The sequence below is a fragment of the Serpula lacrymans genome (assembly GCF_000218685.1).
Source record: "Serpula lacrymans var. lacrymans S7.9 unplaced genomic scaffold SERLAscaffold_8, whole genome shotgun sequence".
NCBI classification, from domain to species: domain Eukaryota; kingdom Fungi; phylum Basidiomycota; class Agaricomycetes; order Boletales; family Serpulaceae; genus Serpula; species Serpula lacrymans.
In genome coordinates this window covers 387739-411586 of record NW_006763297.1, presented here as the reverse complement: position 1 = coordinate 411586, position 23848 = coordinate 387739, and the positions used below count along the sequence as shown (strand labels likewise).

The 23848-nt window shown below is 45.8% G+C and overlaps 8 protein-coding genes across 8 annotated transcripts; 3 read left to right on the top strand and 5 right to left on the bottom strand.

The window, feature by feature from the left end:
- Nucleotides 1-353: 353 nt before the first annotated feature.
- Nucleotides 354-4267, top strand: SERLADRAFT_438796 (uncharacterized protein; the record flags this gene model as incomplete). The annotated part of the gene is made up of 9 exons (XM_007319188.1): nt 354-371; nt 437-526; nt 642-698; nt 750-1149; nt 1206-1924; nt 1982-2734; nt 2798-3392; nt 3449-4185; nt 4247-4267. The coding sequence occupies 9 exons, from the start codon at nt 354-356 to the stop codon at nt 4265-4267; spliced, it is 3390 nt and encodes a 1129-aa protein (XP_007319250.1).
- Nucleotides 4268-5218: 951 nt separating this feature from the next.
- On the bottom strand, nt 5219-8352 carry SERLADRAFT_469468 (glycoside hydrolase family 37 protein; the record flags this gene model as incomplete). The annotated part of the gene is made up of 12 exons (XM_007319187.1): nt 5219-5521; nt 5577-5642; nt 5706-5796; nt 5856-6203; nt 6262-6598; nt 6675-6878; nt 6947-7073; nt 7129-7197; nt 7248-7282; nt 7339-7473; nt 7534-7945; nt 8001-8352. The coding sequence occupies 12 exons, from the start codon at nt 8238-8240 to the stop codon at nt 5333-5335; spliced, it is 2253 nt and encodes a 750-aa protein (XP_007319249.1).
- A 1094-nt stretch (nt 8353-9446) lies between these two features.
- SERLADRAFT_415970 (uncharacterized protein) lies at nt 9447-12231 on the bottom strand (the record flags this gene model as incomplete). Its single annotated transcript, XM_007319186.1, has 9 exons — nt 9447-9830; nt 9888-10037; nt 10094-10550; nt 10616-10785; nt 10872-11423; nt 11479-11544; nt 11601-11771; nt 11824-12110; nt 12161-12231. 8 exons carry the CDS (start codon nt 12028-12030, stop codon nt 9720-9722), a joined length of 1884 nt encoding a protein of 627 aa, XP_007319248.1.
- Nucleotides 12232-12337: 106 nt separating this feature from the next.
- On the top strand, nt 12338-13553 carry SERLADRAFT_469465 (uncharacterized protein; the record flags this gene model as incomplete). Its single annotated transcript, XM_007319185.1, has 8 exons — nt 12338-12393; nt 12454-12507; nt 12563-12730; nt 12785-12837; nt 12901-12951; nt 13019-13028; nt 13082-13221; nt 13277-13553. Coding segments are annotated over 8 exons (777 nt in total), but the record flags the coding sequence as incomplete, so codon positions are not given.
- Nucleotides 13554-13947: 394 nt separating this feature from the next.
- SERLADRAFT_449869 (uncharacterized protein) lies at nt 13948-16462 on the top strand (the record flags this gene model as incomplete). Its single annotated transcript, XM_007319184.1, has 9 exons — nt 13948-14304; nt 14355-14404; nt 14466-14565; nt 14618-14905; nt 14959-15196; nt 15249-15499; nt 15550-15647; nt 15695-16064; nt 16119-16462. 9 exons carry the CDS (start codon nt 14046-14048, stop codon nt 16262-16264), a joined length of 1800 nt encoding a protein of 599 aa, XP_007319246.1.
- On the bottom strand, nt 16418-17959 carry SERLADRAFT_370375 (uncharacterized protein; the record flags this gene model as incomplete). Its single annotated transcript, XM_007319183.1, has 11 exons — nt 16418-16519; nt 16569-16672; nt 16730-16758; nt 16812-16918; nt 16973-16979; nt 17033-17127; nt 17175-17259; nt 17313-17536; nt 17595-17686; nt 17744-17838; nt 17895-17959. The coding sequence occupies 11 exons, from the start codon at nt 17957-17959 to the stop codon at nt 16418-16420; spliced, it is 1005 nt and encodes a 334-aa protein (XP_007319245.1).
- A 369-nt stretch (nt 17960-18328) lies between these two features.
- SERLADRAFT_469452 (uncharacterized protein) lies at nt 18329-20254 on the bottom strand (the record flags this gene model as incomplete). The annotated part of the gene is made up of 6 exons (XM_007319182.1): nt 18329-19011; nt 19070-19081; nt 19140-19597; nt 19650-19721; nt 19776-19945; nt 19994-20254. 6 exons carry the CDS (start codon nt 20210-20212, stop codon nt 18575-18577), a joined length of 1368 nt encoding a protein of 455 aa, XP_007319244.1.
- A 973-nt stretch (nt 20255-21227) lies between these two features.
- On the bottom strand, nt 21228-23563 carry SERLADRAFT_449865 (uncharacterized protein; the record flags this gene model as incomplete). Its single annotated transcript, XM_007319181.1, has 4 exons — nt 21228-22091; nt 22194-22602; nt 22666-23150; nt 23229-23563. 4 exons carry the CDS (start codon nt 23470-23472, stop codon nt 21922-21924), a joined length of 1308 nt encoding a protein of 435 aa, XP_007319243.1.
- Nucleotides 23564-23848: the final 285 nt, after the last annotated feature.

Here is a 23848-nt window from a genome sequence, read left to right as displayed (position 1 = left end):
ATGGGGACGTAGTAAGTTATGGCCCATCAGTAGTATCAACATTTCAAAGTACATGTGATAGAACATTTGTATCACATACTGCAGACTGTGGCTGTAACTGCGGTAGGTGCCAGTCGGACTTTGGATTCAAGAGACTCGGATTGATCATGATGATCATGATGACCAACAGTTCGGGTCAGGCTGCAGATACTGAGTCTAACCTAAACCCCCCACTTGCTGTAGTGCAGTGACATCGACTAGGTGATCAAAACTGGTCACTGGCCATGTATTAACTGCTGAAATACTTGACTAGATGACTAGAACCAAGCTATGTACTTGCAATCGATGCAAGAAGTTTGATTGTACCGACAACGATGGCGTTAGGAAGCAAGGTCAGATGCTTGTCCCCAGTACGTGGTCCAGGCATCAGGTGAAGGATAATATACGGTTGTCGAAGGAAGGCGCAGAAGATGAAGGCGTCAGTGGCACACAGGCCAAGATTCTTGCATCTACACTAGCATCAAGCCAACCGAGTCACTCGCTACCAGTCCGCCTACATGATTATAAAATCAAGTCCCAAGAAATAGCCTGCACATGAAAAAGTGACAATGTGAGTAACTGATGGGGTAGACTTGAAGTTAGTGATCTGACAGTGCTGTTAGGAGACACGATTACCGGGCGAAGACTACCCTCCGGTGGAATCATCAAGGACCAAAGAGGTATTATATATTCTATCTCTCCGGACCATCATTTCTCATACAACCTTCCAGTCAGATGACTGCAATTGTCGTGCGTTAAAGTTATTATCTTCGATTAACTCCGAGCTGGACCGCCGTTCTCGATCACTACCAAACAAAATTGCCAAGCTCGACTTTGGGAACCCTGGAACTTTCGTTCGCCATGCTCCCAAAAAGCTGCCCAATGCCACTGCAAATGAGGCCTTCATACTTCAAGAGAGCTGGTTAAGCGAGACGGTTCAGTCTCTCATTGATCTTGGCCAGAGCGGGAACAAGGATGTGGAAGGACAGCGGTTAGGTTTACTTCGAGAAGTTACTGCAGAGTACCAACGCCTAGAAGATGTCAAACAGCAGCAATGGCTTGTTTTCAAGGCTCGCCATGAGCTTCTCGAGCAGATGTCAGAGGCAGATGGGCCACTTCTGTTGTCAACCGGTAAGTTTTTGCTTCACATAATGATATGTCTCCTGTGTAACGAAGTCCTTCGACAGAACGATACTTTAGACAGTCCTGCATGCCACCTCTATTGCTAGCAACTATCTTTCTTGCTGTCGTCCTGCATATTATGGGAGGCATAGCCTGGCCTGATTCTCACTTCACTTTGGCGGCTCTACGTGTCATTATTGCAGGTTCTTTTGCATTTATGCGATCTGCGCAGGGCCTACCGAGCAAGTTGTCCAAAGAAGAACTGGAATTATTGGACGATTTACCTAAGGATATTCGTACGGCTCTCAATAGATTTGATTTAGCGCCTGATATCGTGGAGTACGCTTGCTGTCCTGCTTGTTTTTCAACTTACAAGCCAGATAAATCACTACCTACACTCTATCCTCAGCACTGCACATATTGCGAGACTCCGAGTGACGATGTTTGTGGAGAGCCACTACTTACATCACAAGTCAAAGTAGGCGGTACTTCATTAAACAACGACGCTGGCCCGAAGCCTTTCAAAGTCTTTGCATACCAACCTCTTTCCTCTTGGTTGGCCCGTTTGTTTTCGCGCCCAGATCTTGAGACTTACATGGATTCAGTGTGGGATCCAGCCACATCTGGTGACGAATGGAGGGATATCTGGGATGCCACTGCATTGCATGAACTCAAAGGTCCTGATGGTAAACCTTATGCCGTCAAACCGCCTGGAGCCGCACATCTCGTATTCAGCCTGTTTGTCGACTGGTTTAATCCCTATGGCAATAAGAAGGCTGGCAAAGTACATTCCACAGGTGCAATATATATGGTTTGTCTCAACTTGCCTTTTCATCTACAGTACAAGCTTGAAAATGTATACCTTGTTGGCTTGATTCCTGGGCCCCATGAACCGAAACTCCATCATATGAACAATATCCTCCGACCTCTTGTCAACGACCTTCCACAGCTCTGGGAGCATGGTATTTTACTCGGACGCACATGGTCAAAACCGTTTGGACGCCTTGTTCGTTGTGCCTTGGGACCCCTCATTTGTGATTTGCCCGCCTTACACAAAAGAGCCGGTTTTGCAAGCTATAGTGCCGAAGCCTTTTGCTCTTTTTGTCAGCTGCCGGAAAATGAGATAACCAATTTGAATAAGGCAACTTGGCCTAGACGTAGCTGGAAAGATCATCTGCGCCAAGCAGATGATTGGAAAAACGCTAGGACGCAGGATGCGAGGGAGAAGGTGTTTGCTCGCTGGGGTCTGCGTTGGTCCGAACTCCTTTGTCTACCCTACTGGGATGTGACGAAATTTACCGTGCTAGATGCCATGCATAACCTGTTTTTAGGTGAATTTCAGCATCACTGTAGGCAGGTGTGGGGTATCGATATCAAAAGCGGTGAAAAGAACCCCAAGAAGATGAAACCTCATAGCCCAGAGCAACAGGCAATCGAAATCGAGAAGGGTAGACGAGGTATCGAGAAGCTGTCATCAAATACTTTGAAACAGCTGCGTAAAGGCTATGTGATGGCATTTGCTATCCTCAATGAAGTCGTAGTAGAGGGAAGTTCGTTCACAAAAACAGCATATATAAATGCCCTGTTAAACTGGGTGAGACATATTTATGCTGACATCTGAGCACTACTGACTACTTTTCACACTTTTCATTCCTAGTACCGTGAAAATCCAGGCAGAAATATTTGTATACCAACAGTGCTGAATGATGCAATAACCAACTTTGTATTGCAAGGAATGGAACATCCGGACGTGTCCAAGTTCTGCCTCCTCTCCAAGGAGCACCTAAACAAGATCCAGGCAGATATAAAAAACACATCATACCCGTCATGGATGGTTCGGCCACCCCATAATTTCGGAAGTCCCAGTCACGGAAAGCTGAAGGCAGACCAGTGGCGTACTGTATGTACTGTGAGCCTTGTCCTGTCTCTCGTGCCAATGTGGGGGAGTGCTACTTCGACCGACAAGGAGAAGCTCCTCCTGCATAACTTCATTGATCTTGTAATAGCGGTTGAAATCTCTGTCAAACGCTCGACATCCCCTGCCCGAATCGCATTATACAACTTCCACATGACTCGCTACCTCAAGACTCTCCGTGAGCTCTTTGCCGACCATCAGCTGCAACCAAACCACCACCTCTCGCTCCACCTTGATGAATGCCTGTCATTATTCGGCCCCGTCCACAGTTGGTGGGCTTTTCCATTTGAGCGCTACAATGGGATCATTCGTGACCTAAACTCCAATCAAAAACCAGGTTCGTATGGACGCAGAACTCTAGTGCATGAAAACTGATGTGCCTGCTATTTTCAGGAGAAATGGAGAAAAGCTTCCTAAAATATTTCTGTATAGGAGCAAATCTAAGGGCATTTGCATCCCGCATCAAATTTCCACAGACTGAACTTTATGATTTGATGATGAAGTCTTTTCACCGAGCTTTCATCGAGCCTAACAGCTCCCTTCTCAGCGATTTCCTCAGCTATGAAACAACCTCAACGTCTAGTACAGCTTACTCGATGGAATTATCTGAAGATGTATACAAAGCTTTATTGGACAGACTCAATGCCGGATCTTCACCACATCAATTACAATTTATACGATGGGATAGTGATGTCAAGGGTACCAACACATACCTTCTAGATCACAAGGCTCAATCCATCAAAAGTGTGAAATTGGATGGGGTTTCATTCTCGATTCCGAAGAGTTCTCTCGGGAACTCCTTTGTGCTGTTCAAATCTCTGACAGTCGCTGGAGCCATTACCGCTGGACAAATATGCCAGATATTTGTACATCACCGTGTTGCAGCCATGGACCACTCAACCGATGAAACATTTCTTGTAGTTCAAGAATATGAAAGCCTTTCTCCATCAGACAAGGATAAGGATCCCTTCCTCGCCTTCGAGAACCTGGGTGCCCAATTATATTACAATCGCTTCAAATCCCACCCATGTGTACTAAAGCTGAGCGATATAGTTTCGCACTTCAGTTGCTTAGCATATGTACCTGAGGATATCGGGCAAGAATGTATCATTGCGAAATCGTTGGACAGGGTGCGTACTCTTCTTTCTTTCAAAGCTCTCTGACTCAATTCTATTTAGTCTTGAATTCCAGTCTTGGATCTTGGTTTCATAGACAACCTGTAGATGTATTCAAATGAATTGAATCTCCAATGAGATGTTCAGACCAGTTGCTACCGTAGCTACCCCTCTTTACTGGTAGTTACCTTATTTTGATTTTTCATGCCATACAATGAGAAGTAATGACCACTCAATGACTCGCGGAGTAGATTCACACCTCCTTCAGGTCAGGTAGCTACCGACTGTCATGCAGTCTTTGAAGGGAATTTCAGGTAGCTACTTTGTTTACTGATATTTTTTCTGTTTCTTTTGGTTTTATTCAAGGTTTTATTCAATTGTTTTTTTGTTTCTGTTTTTGTTTCTGTTTTCGAGTTCTTTTTTTCTCATTGAGCGCTTTCTTTTTCAGAGTTGAAAGTTTAACTGCCACAGGTCTGCTCTGTGTTAGCACAAAGAGTCCTTTCACTGCCCAACACAAGAGAAATCCCACAAGGCTATGTAAGGGCTGAAAAGGCTGCTATTCGAGGCTCTGTTACAATAAAGAGAAGTGTGAGGTCATGTAATTGCTGGTTTGACTATTGCAGTGTGCGACAGTGGTGGCTCTATAAAGAAAACCACAGCGGTGCTGATGATGTGGCCAGGCCAGTGTCAGCCTTCACAAATCAAAGCTATACAAAGCGAGTACATAAAACTGGTTAGTGGCATTTCACGGTGTGCGACAGTCATATATTTGGCGCTCTGCCATCATAGTAAACATATCTTGAATATGTGGATAATGACGGCTATGACACCTTGGCTGAAAGTCGGACACCACATAGAATATTGCTGGCCTTCCATGAAATGGTCTCACACATCAGCATCTTGATTTTTACAGCTATGATTGACAAGTGTAGCGTACATGGTAAATTTTAACACCCTCACCTCTGGCGCACCTTGTGGCATCAGCGCGACTTTTTTCCATGCCGTGGGCTGGCACGTGTCTGTCGCAACGGGGGATTTCGGCCATTGCTCGCAGTGAGACCTCTTCATCAGTATATTCAAAACAGGTGTTCAAAAAAAAGATTAACAACATTAAATGTGTACAGATTACAAAAAACACTTTTCGAGCTATCAACCTTTATCCTCAAGAAAGCAGGGAATGGAAGAGAAGGGAAACTACTACAGCCAATAATACTGCAGCTGAAGATGATCTCAAGCCAGTAGCAGCATTGGTGCTGGTGTACAAAAGAGGTGGGCACTCGGGTGCGACCAACAAGTCTCCATACGTGGCGGCGACCCAGAGCACAGCACCGTTAGTCCAACCAAATCCAGCCTAGAGATGTGGTTAAACATCGTATCCTAATTCAATAGTACTGAGAGATACATACTTGAACTGTATATTCCCCACCAAATCCAGACGAGTCGACATTCAAGTTAGAGAACTTCTCGAACATCTAACAAGTATGTCAATGGTAAATTGATAGTAGTTTAGTGTATACTATTGAACTGATACGTACGTTGCCAGTGTTTCCGATGCTGTTTGTCACATTCAGTTCAGCAGGAGAGAGCTGGGGTAAGTATCCGGGGATTGATCCGCCGGTAGCGTGCCTGACAAGGAGAAGAATCAGGTCTGATTTTTTGCCACAAGGTGAGGATATAGTACTAACCAGCTGCAGAGCGCACTAGTGAAGAACCTATTGGCCAACTCACGTTGAAGAACGTGGTTCCAGCCTTCCCCTGCAGTGGCATTACCCCCATTGACAACGGTTCCATTGAGCGCGTTCAAATCCGCCCCTGGGCCAGTCTGGGTAACATTCTGGTTCGCCTGAGGACCACGTAGAGGCTGCCCAGGAAGTTGAGCTTCGGTGAGCGCGAGTTGACCTACAGGAACTAGACTATAGGCCGATTCATTTGAGGGTGGTGTGGGAAGAGGGTTGCTAGTAAGGTTGGATGGGAGTGCACGGAGCGCTTGGAGCGCAATATATTGATGAGGAGGCCAGGTGTTAGGAGCATCCCTGTTGAAGTAAGTATTGTCACTCGCTGGAAATTGCAAAAGTTAAACAAAATTCTCACCACTGCAAACCTGTATAGTCGATGAATGTAGTAGGGAAGGTTCCATTGTACCTGTTGAACACCATATTCAAAGACGCGAAGAAGCCAAAGGCATTTTCTTGTGAACTAAGGACTTCATCGGGGATGATACCATTCCACAGAGGATAGAACGTAGCAGCCGTGAAAATGTCGTTGCGTGCATTAGAAGTAAGATTGAAATCATAGAAGGCAAGTTTTGTGGAATTCCAAAACAAGTCAAGGATGCCAGCACGTATGCCCGCTGCCACTTGAAGATGGGTTGCCGCTGCGGACGCGTTTGAGCTTCCGTAAAGGTCAGCCAGAAGTATATGGGCCTTGTCTGTATGGTATGAAACAGAGTGGCGTTAAGACGGTTAGAGCTTGCGAGACCAAAGAAGGCGAAGACGAAGACGTACAAAGAATACTATTAAGACACACAGGAATGTTGTTGCTGACGTTCAAAGACCGAAGTCCAGGGTTACCGAGCGCCGGGATGGATTCAAATCGTGCAGTATAATCCCATCCGGTCTCTGCGCCGCTAGCAAGCTCGCCATAAAGGTCAGCTCGCTGTTCTTCGGTCAAGGGAGTCGTGAGAGTAGGGTCATTTGCCGTGAGATAGTCTAAAGATATCGACGAATGCGAGTGAATCGATGGCTTATATGTATACCATATTACAAAGGCAACGTACCAGTCAGGTACGACTCGGGACGAGGCGCTGTATTGGTCACTGCATATCTCGCCATCGCGTACGTCTGACCAGTGAATGGACTCGTGACTTCACTGGTGCGGTTGTTTTGCCACCAAGTAAGTTCGACCTGGACCAATGATTGAGATGAAGCCAATCTCCGTCGAATCCTCATGACTACATACCTCAGCAAGAGGAAGGGCGCGTTCTAGAATCGAGCTATCGTTAGTAGCCGTAACGTAATCATAGAGCATCTATTACGAATATCAGAACTGATATATCTGATATTAGGGAAAGTGCCCACATGAATGAACAACGGCGGCTGCGAACGATTCAAGTCTACAAAACTTATCAGTCGATCCAATTGCGTTCGCCAGTTTATCGATAATGCTCACAGTAAATCCTTCCACCGTTAGGTATGAAACCAAAAGTCTCAATCTCGTCCATAAAATTTTGGAGCGTGCCATTGATTGATTCATACAGTTGTGATTGAATTAGACCTTGAATGATCCAATAACTGTCCCAATAATCTGCAAGAACGCGGCAAAAATGAGACATTTCACGATGTTTCATCTTATGAGTATACTTACATTGCTCTCTGAATCGCCCGCCGGGTATGACGAAGCTGTGGTTCAACGGGATAAAAGAGCCTTCGCATTGGCCACCAGGATAATCATCACAGGTAGAAGAATAATTAGTGGACCTGGCTAGCTGCGTCCAATAGCTATTGACAATTTGAGCAAAAGACCTGAGCAAAGGATCCGAGACGTTGTTTAAGAATGGAGGATTAGCGTTGAAACCCTGCAAAGCAATTCCTTCGAGTTCAAGCCCTTCTCCCGAGAAATCGTTGTCAACAAAATTGACAAGATCACCCTCAGTTACAGTAGACACATTGAACGCGCCAAAATCCGAGAGGACCTGTTGAGACGATTTCTTTGTTGGCTTGTCCACGAATGTCTTAGGGTCTGGATATAGCTGGGCGACATTCACAGTCTGCAAAAGCTATAGAAATACCAGTAAGGCCAACGTAAATGAAATAAGATGTGCGTGTGCGTACTGAACCGGCGCAGAAGATTTGACCTATGCACCACCATTGACTAGGAGGCAAAGCGACCTGAGATGGCAAAGTAGCACCCAATGAAGCTGAGGGACTTGGGACCGACGTCGAGAATGTCAGGGTTGGCACTCCAGTCTGGACAGTGAATGGTGCAGTCGCAGTCCCCGACGGTGCTGCCAGTACACCATGCCAGTGAGCAAGGCCAGCTAACGCAGCCAAATGTAGCCTCTTCGTCAACATAACGCGCTCTCGTTCCCTCTGAAACAACCAAAAAGACGACTACCAACAGAGGAGAATAAAAACGCAAGGAAAGGAAGACTGGAAAGCGGAGATGAGTGGGGATGGGCGTCAGTTTAGACCTTCCGAGTCTTCATAACAGGTTTTATAGGCAGCTGCTAGGTTCATAATGGAATGACCGGTATCCCGCAAATAGCGATCAATCAGACATGTCTGGAAAGTGACAGGAGGCACATTGAGAAAGACTGGCAACGCCTTTCGACCTTTGCCGAGGTCTCCTGATATGTATTATACGTATACGAAAAATATCACGCCAGTTGAGAATAGCTGCACAAGCTGTAAACGCATCGATAACCGCTCATGATCAAACACCTGAATAAAAGTACATATATATATGACTGTCAGGCGGATGCCCTTTACCACTGTTATTTTCGGTCTACACGACTCGTGTGGGGAAAAACAGTGGCAGGCTATTGAACATCTCAACGTCATAAATTGATGCCACTGGCATACATACGTCTCAGTGCTTGGAGACGATGTCGTCGGATCATATATGCAATAGATTCAATACATACCACATATATGGTTGCCTAACAAGAAAGATACCGACTCAGCGCCGAGAAGCTCTTTGAGAGTCATGTGAATGAACTGTGGATGGTCCATGCACCAGAACGTCGGCTACTCGAAACACCAGCGTAGAGATAATGGGTTGTGCTTGGCCTGTTTAGTATGCTGGGGCACCAAATCTCGATCGTTGATAACGCCACAAATGAAACCGACCCCACGAATGAATATGAATCCAGCGACCATGTGGTCTTGCTGGACAGGCGTCTAGACATTACGTTCCTGTGAACGCAAGACGAAACTCAGGATCCAACAGGAAATTCACCATCAAAAGTGTCAGCTAACAACGTAAAGGAATAATGAAAATTTCACCGCATGTTCCTGGATGAGATGCATTTTTGCAACTATGCAGGCATACCAAGCAAGGGAATTTGATGCAATCGATTACAGTACCTACCTGAACTTTGCCAAAAACAATAGAGGGTAAGAGTAGTTCTGATTCAGCCTATAGATGATTACGCGGAAATATCACCGCTCCAGGGATACAGGTTAGGCATAAGGCTCAGGAACAATGAAGACTGACCGGTGAGTAGTATCAGTCCACGCGAAGACTGACTAGACTGTCTCAAAGGACATCCACCTTTCTAGATCGAATATCGATGTATAGAATAATAGCGCTCAAGCACAAGGAGAAGTAATTTCGCTACAAGGATGATCTAAAGGTGAACTCACGACTGCAGCTTCACAGTAACGCCTTCCTCCAAGAGCACCACCACCATGCCAGAAGAACGTTGACGCTCATCACGAAAGATTCGTACATCTCAGCGGATATAAACATAATGCTACACAACGCACCTGCCCCCTCCTTCATGAGCAGAGGTACCATCAGTAATCAAGTCCTTTCATTGCCGCAGCCTCTCAGTCGACCATCAGTTTTTCGGTGTGTAGGCCTTCACCATACGCCATGCTCTCGAAGATGACTTGTCTCCAAACGCTGATGGCGAACTCTCCTGCTTCTTCCTCCAACACCTATCAAGAAAGGCACTGAGCTTAGATAAGAAGTTGCAAAAGTACGAACAGACATACAGGCTCGAGCCCCTCGACAAGCTTTTGTGGACCTTTGTGGTCTTTCAGATGTTCCAGTACAAACATAATTAGATCATCGTCCTCCAGTTCGCCGAGGTACTTGACCATTTGACGTTTAACCAAAGGTTCGAACTTTCGATCAATCATCATCTGATCAACAAGACGTTAGTTGCGCGCTAATCTCGAAATATAAGGGGCAAACTCACATCAGATAAACCATCCCATCTAACTTTCGCTTTGAACAGGGTCTCTTTATCGTGCGGTACAGACTCCTTAATCTTGACCACCCGCTCCTTCGCCTTCTCTCCTTCTGCAGCACTGAAATCAAGCTTGACAAGGGGAACCTTCCGTTTCTTGATATCTTCCTCCTCCTCCTCCTCCTGACCGAACAACGTCGCCTTGCTCTCTTTTCCAGAGGGCTCCTGCTTGATCGGAGCAGTAGTTAACGACATGTTGAGTTTCACCGGAGCACCATCATCCAGTAACATTCCAGCCTTGCGTTGCTCTTCAGCTAAAGCCTGCATATCTTCCATCTGTCTAGCAAGGAACTTCTCCGACTCCAGTCGTAGATTCTCAGTTTCTCGCTCTTCATATAACCGAGATTCACTGTCAGCAGCCTCTTCAGCAGCCAGCCGCCGAACACGAGATTGACGCCAGCGAACGCTGTTGGGAAAGATGTAATTCAATAATAAAAAAACGCAAGCAATGTACAGGTAAGATATGCATACCGATCAACATAAAACAGCTCATCACTTTCGTCGTCGTCCCATACATCCAAACGCGATCGCATCTCAATCCGATCTCGTTCTTCGGCCTCCTTCATTGCGGACTGGCGAGCTATAGAACGTTCAAGAGTTTGTATACGAGCTCGCTCTCGAGGCTCATAACGACGCTCTCGCTACCAAATCAACCCCATATTCGAAGTTGTTAGCATAGCTCTCTGTGGCAGATCTAAACAGTAAACCCATCAAAATGAAGACTCACGTCTCTAAAAGAAACTTCCTCGTCGCGCCGTCTCGCCTCTTTCCGATCAGACTCCAATTCCTCATCTGTCTTTCCTCCTTTACCAGGTACTTGGCGTTCACCAGACAATGCACCCGTTGCTGCGCCACTATCCTCGGCTTTCACAAATCCGACAGGTTTACTATATCCTTGTGCTCCCTTTCCGTGGCCCTGTGGGCCACTCTTACCAGGCTGAGGAGACCCCTGAGCAGGTGACTGAGGCTGCGGCTTTCCCCACTCCCTAACTTTCGGTCCACTAGGCGCACCCACGACAGGTATATTCTCGCGCACGTCTCTCATTTTTTCTCTTTCTCTTTTGGCTGCACGTTCACGAAACTGGGCAATTTCAGAAATAACAAGACCACGCTGCGTTTCGGGAAGATCGGCTTCTTGCAAATCGTGCAAATGTGGCGGTATAACATACTTCTCCTTGTCGATCAGACCACTATTTGCTGCATCTTGAGAAGCACGATTGATTTCTGCTACGAGTTCGTCAACTTTAGCTTTCGACTGTTGCATTAATAAATCGTCAGTCTGAAATGGAAAGGAAGTCAGCAGGACGCCAAGAGAAAACAAAGGTAAGTTGTACGTCTGTTTTCATCCGCTGGGCTTGATATGCATCTAAAAACATTCTTGTCTTTTCGTCCGCTTTGATCTGAGAGTTTCTCGACGTAGGCTTGTAGTGAGCAATAAATAATAATTGGGACGCACCAGTAACTTCTTGTTCGCACAACCATCCTCCAATGCGGGCAGCTCTACGCTTTGCAAAAGATTTAGACAACGTAAAGCGGCATCTGGCTCTTCATATTCAGCAAATCCAAAACCTTGTGGTTTATTAGCAGGTGTAATCAGGCGCTTGAAAGACTTGACAGGCCCGCATGCCTATATACAGGAATCTTCAGTGCACGAATACCTGACAGACAAAACCACATACCGTAAGAAGCCGATTAAGAAATGCATCTGTTATGCCTCCCGATATCGAACCGACAAACAAAGTTGTCAGTTTCTGCGCTTGCGGAGGTACAAAGTTCTGATGAAGCATTTGTTGCTGCTGTGCGAGAGCCGACATTGAGGGCCCTTGGCCATAAGACGGCAAAGGTGGACGCAGACCAAGTCCTAACCGGTTTGGTAAAGGTTGCATATTGTCTTCGCTATGCGCTAACTTTTGAGGTTTGGGTGAGATAAATCGGAACAGAAGGCGGTAAAAATGGAGCTCTGATTCTGAGTGATCATTAGCATGAAATTTCAAAAGATAATAATGTGTTTCCTACAAATATCAAAGTTTTTTAGTGTACAATGCAAGCAACGATGAGCAAACAGCAATTAGAGAATGAAGGGTGCTGGACGTCGTTTGGTTCGACGCCGAAAAGGAAAGCGGAGTTGCACCCGCTATCCCACGCCTCGGTAACAAGCGCCCACTTTTGTGTGGTATTTCCCATTAGGCGCTTGCGGTCTCAGCAACTATCAGTTTGGATCGCAATGGTGCTTTTCTTCACATCCGCAGGTAAATAGCATTATTACGGTGTATAACTTGTATACAATATGTTGATTCCCATCCACCAAGCTATCGTTGACAAACCACCGGTGACAATTTACATGGGGAAGGACAAGGTTGAGAGTATGCCAACCCAATCTTTACCTGCAACGCGATTGAATATTAATCGCGGTCACAGACGAAGACCTCATCAAATATGCATGGCCACAAGATATATGGTTCCACGTCGACAAGCTGTCTTCTGCCCATGTTTACTTGCGTATGCCCGTCGATATGGAATTTGAGAAGATCCCAGAAGCTATACTCATAGACTGTGCCCAACTGGTCAAGGCCAATTCTATCGAGGGTTTGTGTATTCTCCCTGAGGTAACGCATGCTCTTGAAAAAGCCTTTCACTCAGGTAACAAAAAGGACAACCTTACGATTATCTATACTCCAGGCGGTAACCTCAAGGTGTGCACGACATACGATATCAGCTAAATCCGATGCACCCAGTCCACTGAGATAATGTCTTAGAAAACGGGAGACATGGCCGTCGGCCAAGTTGCCTTTCACAGTGATAAACGCGTACGTTTACCAAACCATCTCTATCCCAAACTAAGTGATATATAACTCGTTAGTTACTCTTATGAAGGTCAAGAGAGGTATTACATTCTGTTTATTCTGCCTTCATGGCTAGACTGAACTAGTTGTATAGTTCACGTAGCTAAACGAGAAAACGCTATAGTCAACCGGCTGAACAAGACAAAGGTCGAGAAGGAAGTAGACCACGAGCAAGAACGGGTAGAGCGTATCAAAAAGGAGAACGCAGAAAAAAGGATAATAGCTGCTCAAAAGGCATGTGAAGGACTCTATTCTTAGTGTTGCTAGCGACTGATAGATGGAGACTAGAAAAAAGCAGATGCGGAATTGGCCCAGGCCAGAGCGGCTGAAAAAGAAGCGCGGTCGTATGATTCCTTGTTCAACGTCGAGGTGGAGCCTGAGGAGGGTGAAAGAAAGACAGGCAAGGATTTGGAAGAAGATTTCATGTAATTGTGGTCATATCTGGGTGTTGCTAGACAAGTGCTCAGTTGCTCGATTTTCGGATTATTGGATCGGAATAATTGTTTCTACAGGTGTAATGTCTCTGTTCTTTCCAGTTTTCAATCATACCACTAATGGTCTGACCTTATCCTGAGAGTTTTGACGGCAAATAATTATAACAGGACTAAACTTGCTCTGAGTGCTTAGTCTGCAGAAGGTATAATAATATTTACTTGGTGTTTCCTAACTGCTTTCTAGGGGGATAATCCGAGTCACGTGTGATATTTTTACAGTAGGTCCTTGCGCTAAGATAGTAGATCATGATATTGCCATATCATGTAGCGTTTGGGGAACGTTCAGCTTGAGTGGGGTTGCAGCTTGCAGAGGCATGGAGCCAATCAATATGAGCATATGGATGATTATCATGATGGAAAATTGACATCGATCTCGAAATCTTGTAAATGATTATTTTCTGTATAATCCGGATATGGATATGGCAAGACTCCTATAGCTTTCGGTGCTTGCTTGCCATCGAGCTTTGAGGCGATAGTCCTGCCAACTCAACGTGTTTCTTTCCCAGAACCACTTTACATCTTTTACGGCTCCTCGACGCCCATTTTCTCTCTTCCACCACGACGATGGCCCATCATCTCCGCGCCTCTGCAGGCTTAGCAGAAGAAAATCTAAAGGATGTTGAGACAGAGTCCCTGCCTTCAGCATCGGATTCTGAAGACGACGAGGAGGATAACAATTGGGATGACTGGGTCTCGGATCAGGTTGCACACCAACCTTGTGAATCTTTGTTTGAGGACAGAAGATTCCCATCCACAACTGAAGCTCTCGCATTCGATAAATCAACCCATAATTTCGATCTGGAAGCGACTTGTTCTCGACTCAGTGCGTGTCTTTATTCCATCGTCTTTTCGCAACCCGATAACGTTATGCAGAACTCGATCTACATCAGCGCATTCGACTCATCAATTTTATCAGGAAACATGTACGTACCCAAGGTTGGACAGTTTCAGCGATTATCTCAGACCCTCTGATCTTGCATTCAGAAACCATCCCCTGCAGACATCGGGAATTTAACAGGAGCTGAATCTTTCTTCAGTTCCGACGAGTATCTTCGCCCTGTCCTGGAGGATGATCCATTGCTCCGTGAGTCACAGCTTTTTTCGCTGCCAGTCATTCAGCTGAAGTATCTATGTAGAGTTCCAGTCTGATGATTGGTCTGATGAGGAAGAAGATCTAGACGCATCACAGCCTGCAGTCACACCACCGGACCTGGCTAGCAGCATCCGTCGCATTAAATTACTGGAGAGAAAGCTCGCCGACGCCCAACAAGATCTAGTTGACTATCGTACTCTAGTTAATCAAAAATTAGATGTCACGCGTCTCGCAGACATAGTCGCCGATGCTCCATCGTCCAGTCAAGCTACTAGCCAACCATCAAAAAGAGACGATGATTCTCATTATTTCCAAAGTTATGCTGATAATGGTAAAATATCCTTTGTTCAGTCAGCGGAATACTCATTATCATTACTTCAAAAGATATCCATGCCGTCATGATACAAGATAAAGTCAGGACTTCAACATACGCGTCTTTCATCCTTACAAACCCCATTCTGTTTCGGGACGCAATTGTTCTTGATGTTGGTTGTGGTACCGGGATCTTATCCTTGTTTGCTGCCAAGTCAGGAGCTAAACGAGTTTTTGCCGTTGACGCCAGTGATATCGCTGAAAAGGCTGAAAGAATTGTGAAGGCAAACAAGCTGGAAGATGTCATCACGTACGTTTATCTTTACTACTATCCATTGTATGAATCACGAATAGCTTCACAGTGTGATTCGCGGCAAAATTGAAGATATTACACTTCCTGATGGTATTACACACGTCGATATCATTATATCGGAGTGGATGGGATATGCGTTGTTGTATGAGTCTATGTTGGACTCTGTTTTGCATGCTCGAGATAGATTCCTCCGACCAGATGGTGGCATCATGGCTCCCAGTCAATGCAAGATCATGCTTGGACTCTGCGAAGGTAGTGAAATCTTGAAGGATCGTGTAGGTTTCTGGGAAGATGTATACGGTACGCCACATCAGCCAGTACTTGGCACCACAAACTTCATCATTGTCCAGGATTTGACCTATCTACAATGGGATATGATCTCTATGACGAAGCAATTGTCGATGTTGTAGGACCGGATTCCATGGTCAGCGTGCCTCAAGCCATCAAGGTAAGCATCAGTCCGTCCTTCCTAATGCCTTACTGATGTTGTCTCAGGACCTCCACCTCAAACATATCACGACTCGTCAGCTCGACTTTGTCACCCCTTTCAGCCTCGTGTCTACGACCGACCGGCGTACGAAGATCCACGCATTTGTTCTTTACTTTGATACCTTCTTCACTGCGACAGGCGAGCCTGTCCCCCCTGGCACTAACGTGAAACTCATCAAAGAAGGAGACGTTGTGTTGGCAGAAGTGTGGCCTGTAGGTGGAAAACCGCCGCCTCAGAGGCGCGCAAGTCAGGGCGAAGGACTGAGGGAAAGAGAGCGAGCACGAGTCACCAGCTTCAGCACAGGACCCAAGAGCCAGCCTACCCATTGGAAACAAACCATCTTCCTACTAAGAGAGCCAATTCATGCCGTCGAAGGTATGTTGTGTCCTTTTGGTAGATATTGCCCTGGTCTCTGATTGAGTTGTGTAGGAACAATCGTCTCTGGAACATTCCACTGCAAAAAAAGCGGGACCAACTCGCGGGAACTGGATGTTGAAATACATTATTCAGTAAAACAGGATGCTGAGGCTACTTCATCAAGTGATGTGGTGGTACAGATATACAAAGTACGGTAGCGGTATTTAAACAATATCTTAATGAAATGAAGACTGCATAAATTATCGTGATCTTACACCGTAGAGAAGCTTCAAGTTGGACATCAAAGCACCCGCACGAAAGCCGATTTCTCTAGTGATCCATCCAGGTTCACGTATGATAGTTAGCTCATCCTAGTGACCATACGTGGCTTCGAGTTTCGTCCTAATATAATCTCCAGCCTTGACTACCTCGTACTTTGGCGGCCGTTCAGAAGACACGCAAGTAGAAATAGGCTGTCTGAAAGTCAGGTGGCGGTTCTCCAGTACTGCTCTCGAAACGAACCTCCAGTCTCACGTCATAATCCGTTCCAAAGAATAGAGGGATAGAATAGCGGCGAACTCCACTCCGATTGATGGCGCGGTGAACGGTCGACTTGAAAACATCATCTATAGATTACTCTATTTTCTGGAAGTGTCCTTTTATCGTTAATGAGAAAGACTCACTTGTCCATCGAGCAAATTGATCACCTAGACTACAATAAGACATATTAAGCTTAAAGACGCAAGCGCCCTCTTTAGCACCCACTTAATAACCAATGTCCCCGGGATAGGAGGAGCATTAATCCACTGCTTGTCCCGATTCAAAACTTGAAGGGCCTGTATTTCCGGCTCTTGCCACAATATGGTGAAGCACTAAGGTCAGATTAGATTCCTGTCATGCAGGATGCTATTAGTTGCTCCACTCACCTCCCAACTAAATTAATATAATGAGTGGGTTTATCTGGTCAATTTAGAAAGAAACGTTACTCTGTGTGAGCACCTATCCCAATAATTCTGTCATCTACGGGACCCGTTTGAGGCGGATAATGGAGGGTACGCATTATAGCAGCCGAGTTCTTCGTCTGCGCAAATGAGATAATACTCGATAATTTCCATGCGAGTAACTCACCTTGTCGTCAAAAAAGGTCTCGGGAAGGTCAAGTGCGAGAGCGAAAAGGGGAAACAATGATTTACCGAGTTTAACCGCAGCATGACTTGAGGTGCGTATGAGCAGGTGTAATTACTACAAGTAGTCTAATGAACGCACTAATAGTTGAGGACTGCTTCTCGGAATTCTGGAAGGTCGGGTGGCCATACATTCACGCCAGCCATAACTCCATCATTAGCTCTCTTCTCATCGTCTGTCCTAACATTAAATTCTTCCCAACCAAATTCAAAACCTTCTTGAAGATCACCGCGGTTATTTGGATCGTTGTTACCGCTCAACAGTGGACTATATCCTTTGTAATTTGGAGTTGTTTTGAAATGGACCTGGGTTCATAATCGTGATCAGGGGTTATAGTTACGTACTCCCTTATCAGCGATTCACCTTCATCTTGTTCTCGAGAGAAAGAGCGAAGAAACGCTTCATGGCATCAAGGGCATTTTGGATGTAGTCTTCTGGTATCCCATGGTTCTTTACTGGAGAGCCGGTGCGTTGAGCCGCACGGCTAAAAATGGAAAGAAAAGACTACAAACCATAGAGAAAACCAACATTGACACATGCATCCCGAACTTGATGGGCTAACTCTGATCGAACCTGTGGACTGGTGCTTGAAAGACCTTCCAAATCTCTATAGATCTTTATCAGATGCGTTTATGTTGCCTGGGACGGAAAGGACTACCATACACGATAGGGATACGGTCAAAAGCCTGAATGGCTTCGTATTTAGAAGCGGTGTCGACCAGAGACATGTTTATATTCAATCACTGGAATAAATCAGACAGAACACGGTTGCAGGTTGGAATAGCCTCACCACTCCTCTGAGTTCCAGTTCCGCGGCCACGATAAGAAATGATTAGTCATGTTACCTATATGGGACGAGAAAGATGAGCTGTGCTCAGCACTTTCATCCACCCTGTCGAAATTAACGTGAAAAGCGCAGTACAGTTATACTAGCTGAGCCGGACCTATTGGAGATAGCTCTGGGGCTGGATTTTGATTTGATGCGCTCATTTGCGCAGGATTGAAATTTTCAGACCGCTAGAACTTGGCCCAAGCCTTTTTCACGTCATTACACGAAGCTTCCTCGGCTCTTACACTCCAGAACAATGGGTCCGCAATTCAGGCCTTGATATATGATCCTTGTTAATTGAAACGTTCGCCACAAAGAAACAGACAATATTCCTACAACAGATTCCAGTCCACGATAGTCCAGGGCTGTACACAATAATGAGTACAACTTACTGTAAATATAACGAGAAAAGTAATCAAACAAAAAGAACAGACACTAAACACACATCAAACGAACTCATACATACGGCACAACAAGTTAGTAGACTAGTAGACAGGTAGAATTACTGAGGTGATCACTTCTCCTCCACCGCCTCCAATGTGGTTCCCAAATCCTGCCTTACAACGCCGCCTGGTCGACCCAGAGTGGGTTTGGATGATCTAGATCGACGATGTATCTGTGGAACCGGGGGAAAAACAAACTCGCCGTTCAAGTGGCGCACGATACGTGATACTTCGCCACCCTGTAGAAGCAAAGAGCTAGTCCTCCCCTTGCCAAGGATAAGAGGTTTTAGCGGTGACTGTGGTGGTGAGGGGAGTAGTTTAGGAGATGGTAATGGGGATGTGATCATCCTCGTTGGGGATATAGGTAATGTTTGAGGCTCAGAGTCCTCCGCAGTATCACCGAGGGAGCTGTCCTCAAGGTGATTGAACTCTCGCAAGATTATGAGAAGTAGTAAGGTAAGCGCCGAGAAACTGGAAAGAATCATTTGAGGAAAGAAACCAATGCAGTCTGCCGTACAACAGTCGACATGAGGCATAGACGCATTTAATGAAACGGCATTGCTTACCAATGAGAACTCCTATTTGTAAAGATAATTAGCCTAACCATAGATGCCCAGTAAAACGGAGAACTCGTACCATCAAAACCCGGAGCATCGGGCATAGAATTTCGCAACTGCGGGATTACGACGAGAATTGCGAAAACGAAGACGAGATGTTTGATAATAGGTTTTACTTCTTTGTGAGCGCGCGCAAGCACAACATGACCAACTGTGGCATGGGTGAGCATCCAGCTAATACCGAATAGTAAGAGCGTAAATGTGCGAGCTTGGCCTGGCCTCTTGACGCGCATGTCAATGTCTCGACTAGGGATATCAGTCCCGTTCGCCAAAGACTCATAACTATCCACGTCGGTGATAGATATGGTAAAGCTAGACACCACTTCTATGGTGGATATCTTGCGAATTGGGACGGTTTCATTGTCAGTATTGACGACACGCAGTGTGCTTGTCAACAGATATGTGTCGAAGGGATACAATCGGTCTTCATGGACATCGAGAGTATGGTCGCTATCAAATTGTACAAGATTCTGGATGCTTTAATGAAAGTTAGCAAGTGAAAATAATATCTCGCTATTAGAGAACTTACTTGCGCCTTTGTCCCGACGAACGAATAAAAGGAAGCTGGGATGGATCATACACGGCTGTCGGCTCGGAGGAGCTGAATTTCGATAGTCAATCTCCAATTTCAGAACAGACGAAGTTCCGTGCTAACCTGTCGACGTATATTTGAAGTGGCATTGAAGGAAGACCACATGAACTACTTTCATGTATACCAGCACTTCCATCTAACACATATCCATCTCCACAGCCAATGATGGACCAGCGAATGCTAATGGAGGGTTCGTCGACATCGACGTCGACGTTCTCACCCAACATGACGATCTAAAGACCTCGTCAGTTTGAAAATAATACATTATTGTAGCCACTTACGCCAGGGTCAGTCTGAGCGACCTCATTCAAGATACTCTTGAAGTAAGGCTCGTCCTCATCGTCACCAAAGAATGAACACGAAATTGCTGTGATGAAAAAGAGAGAGAAAATAATAGCTAGGAGAAGGAGTGTTGAGTTTTGTAGGCGGAAAACACCACCATAAGACACGAGACGAATATCCCTGGGGCGGGATCGACCTATGAGATTTGTGCTACCCATGACAGCTTGTAAGACTTCGAGCGGTTCAGAAGGAAATTGGACAGGAAGTAAAAGGTAAAAAAAAGAAGGTTGAGGAGAAAATCCTGACGAGACTTTGAGGCCGTTCAGGGTCCCTTGGCTTTGTCGGTCCTCATGGCCAGTCCATTAAATACTTGCCCATAGATGACCTAGTTTCATCTTGGCGAGAACGGAATGCCTTGATCAAGCGAGAAGAAGACCCGATAAACCATAACGAAATGAAGTTCCCGATATCCGCACAGCCGCAATTTGCGTCCCCGTGAGAAGCATACGGAGGCTTTTGCGGATATCCATATTTGTACAAGCCGCATCACGTCAATTCTAATGTCTATTTGGGTTAAACAGGAAAGCAGAAACGCTGGAAGCCCGCCGTGAGTCCATTTTGTTATTGCCCCAGAGACCGACACCGGAAAATATTAAAGATTCCGCTTCGTAATGTTCAGTGGGAAATGTGTGGATATTCATCCCACCACGAATTTTGAGAGTTTAGAACGTTTAGACTCGTCGACGATGGGCTGGTGGCGCTCATGCCGGTATCCTTGCGTTAATCTTGACAGCTTTCGAAAAATTGTCACAGAACAAACGAGGAAAGTAACGAGGATGACAAAGACTCGGACAGACCTTTTACGGTTGTACTGACATATGACTCGGAAGTTCGCAAGTCTGTCTTCCAGAAATCGGGAAGTACCCATATTGAGCAAGCTCACAGCCTCTTTATGTCCTCTCTAAATACCATGGGCAATGACAATGGACATCGGTGGACGATATGGACGCTTTATGCGCCTGATGGACACCGGTACCGGAATCATGGTAAAATTCCAGTGCGCCATCCTTCTTTGCTTTCCCTTCATCAACTGATGGGGCCGCATCAGGCAGAACGAATTGTTCTCCGTGACTCCGGTGTGTACTTTCGCAAGTATGTACAGCACTAAGGTCGAATTCAAAGTAGTGTGTATGGATGATCATGCACCACATCGAAATCAAAAGCTGTCACAAGCAGTCTTCACCACATTTAATATCGCGCCGGTGAACATTAGATATAGACTTATCAAATACCCTACTGCACTTCCACATTCCAGCCAATATTGCGGTTATGTTTTGGTTTTAGTCCCTTTGGGCGTTAATGTTTTTCCCAAGCCTAACCCTGCAAGCTAACTTGGCCAAGCTTCTCGTGAGCGGCGGATTCCAGGGCTGGTTGCAGACTGTGCCCGATTCAGAGTCTAGATTGGTTGAGTATGACCTTTGGTCATATTAGCGAAGTCGATTTAACGCAGTACCGCAACCTGAGGTCGGGCAATCAAATTGCATGAAGGATTGATCCCCGCGGGTCTCCTCCGTAACAGATAAGCCATCTTCGGCGTCGGTCAAGATACTAGCTGTGCTCGTCAATTTCAGCGGGGTCAGTGCGGAGGGAGTGTCGGTGGAGTCATCAGGGTCTGGGACTCATACCAAATGAGAAGCCTATGTGGAGTAAAAGACATGTGCACCAGAAAACATCACAATTGTATGATCGAAAGCGGCCCTCCTGATGCATCATTTCGAAGATAGGTTTATAATACAGTGTAACTGCATTTCCTTCTTCAGTTACCCTGTCTATTTAATCAAGGGCTGTGCCTTTAGGAAGGAAGCCGGTCAGATCTTGCACCGCATGCGCATGCGAAAACAAGACGAAAGTGATGGGTACTGACGTATCACATCCCATCTAATAGGCTATACAGCACTCGTATTTCCTCTAAAGGGCCACCTGGATCCCCTTCTTGGCCAAAAATGTCTAGAACGTCGCGACTCAATCTAAGGTAGGTTCGCACTTGTTCTGATAGATCATTCTCAGTGACCGCAGCCTTTCTTTGGTCATCATCAGCTAGGATAATGGCATTCCACGCTGTCTTTGCCATTTCTAAAAGATGTGTCCCTGTCAAGACTCAATCTTTGATTGACTTTATTTATTGATAGCTGCACTTACCGATCTGGGGGTAGTTAGGTGGGTAGATCAGGCAATAAAGCGCTAGCAAAGTCAAACCGACATCAAGAGCTATATCGAATGGACCGTCGTGTGAAGCCTTGCTGAACGCTTCTGAGAGCCTCGTGAGATAGGATTCGCAAAGAGCAGGAAACAATTCAGACGGGATATTTTGAAGAAGGCCTGTCGGGAGACGGAGGTCCGATACACCAGATTCATGAAAAGGAAATACAAATGTCCTGAGAGCTCGTTCCAGTGAAGCCAGTTCAGAATCAGATTCCGGAAGCGGCGGGATTAGACCAATTCGATTCAGAAGAGCGCAAGAAGGACACAAGCATGTGAAACCATATGTGAGTTCGAATATTTGCTGACGAGATTGGAGCAGCGCAGGATCTAAGTACGTGATACATATCTACAGCGGAAAGTCAGAGTAGTGAGAGGCGATTGATAATCCGTAAAGGCTCTGTAGACCCACCTCCTCTCCTGGCGAAATGTCGCGGATTGCTACGATTTCCATATGGATGGGCTCGGAGGGAGACAGGACGAATTTAGCTGCAGCATTAGGGAGACATGAATGATTGAATAGACGACTCGCTAGTGGGAATACGCCATGAGCATATGTGGTAAGGTGAGAGTGTATGGCAAAGTTGTTATTTCCGAACCGAGAGTACACAGCTTCTAGTTCATCAGAAGAAAGCCCTGATCGCTTCACAGTCATAGAACATACTACTGGTCGTGATCCCTTGGAAAATGGTCCGGGGCGTAGGTTTAAAAATGTAGAAAGAGATGATGCTGGAGTCGACCGCGGAGATGAATTCGAAGTTATCTGGGCGGCCAGATGCGTGAGTAACAAGGCATCGAGCTTCTCGTGTTCAGCAAGCTTCACAAAATCTGGTGAAGCGCAATACCGATTGAAGGCTTTGCACAAGTTCTTGTGAACAGCCCAATGCATGTCCTGACCTATATAGTACATACGGATGAATGCGTATATTTCGTTTCATTATTATTAGGGGATCAAGCTGCAAGACTCTGGCGCACATTGAGCTCCACAATACCAATATGAAGCGCAGCCAGTACACCGTCGCAAATGGACATCAGGAGAATCACGGCGAAAACAGTAGTCGCAGCGACATCCTTTTTCTGAAGGAAGCAAGACAGTGGTGAGAGGAGGTAATGAAATGACTATAGATCCAGAAGATATGTGGCATGCTGCAACTGTTTGGTCCCTAGCAATAGGATGAGGTTCGAGACGGATCGATGTTGGTAAGGGCAGAAGTTCCATGTAGGCTAGTCCCTACGGTATCGGTGCAATCGTTGTGGCCTTGAAAACCTTGAAAACGCAGGTCGAACGAAGTGACAGAGCAACAACGATCAAAGAGAACGTGAACGTGATCACAGTAATTGTAGCGGCGACATTGTTTTCCGGATATGTCCGATTATATATGGGCTGCTTATCACAGAGCTATAGTAACGTTGTTGTCCTCGAGGAGTGTCAATAATTTCTAGTCTATGCAACGTTTGGAGAGCTGTTGAACCAAACGAGGACCTGTTAGTAATGATAGTGGTGGTCCCACATTCCATTAACACTGAATGGCCGATCATTTTCAGCGGTAAGATAGGTATGCGGTGGGAAGATGCGGTATCTTAGAGTACTGTTT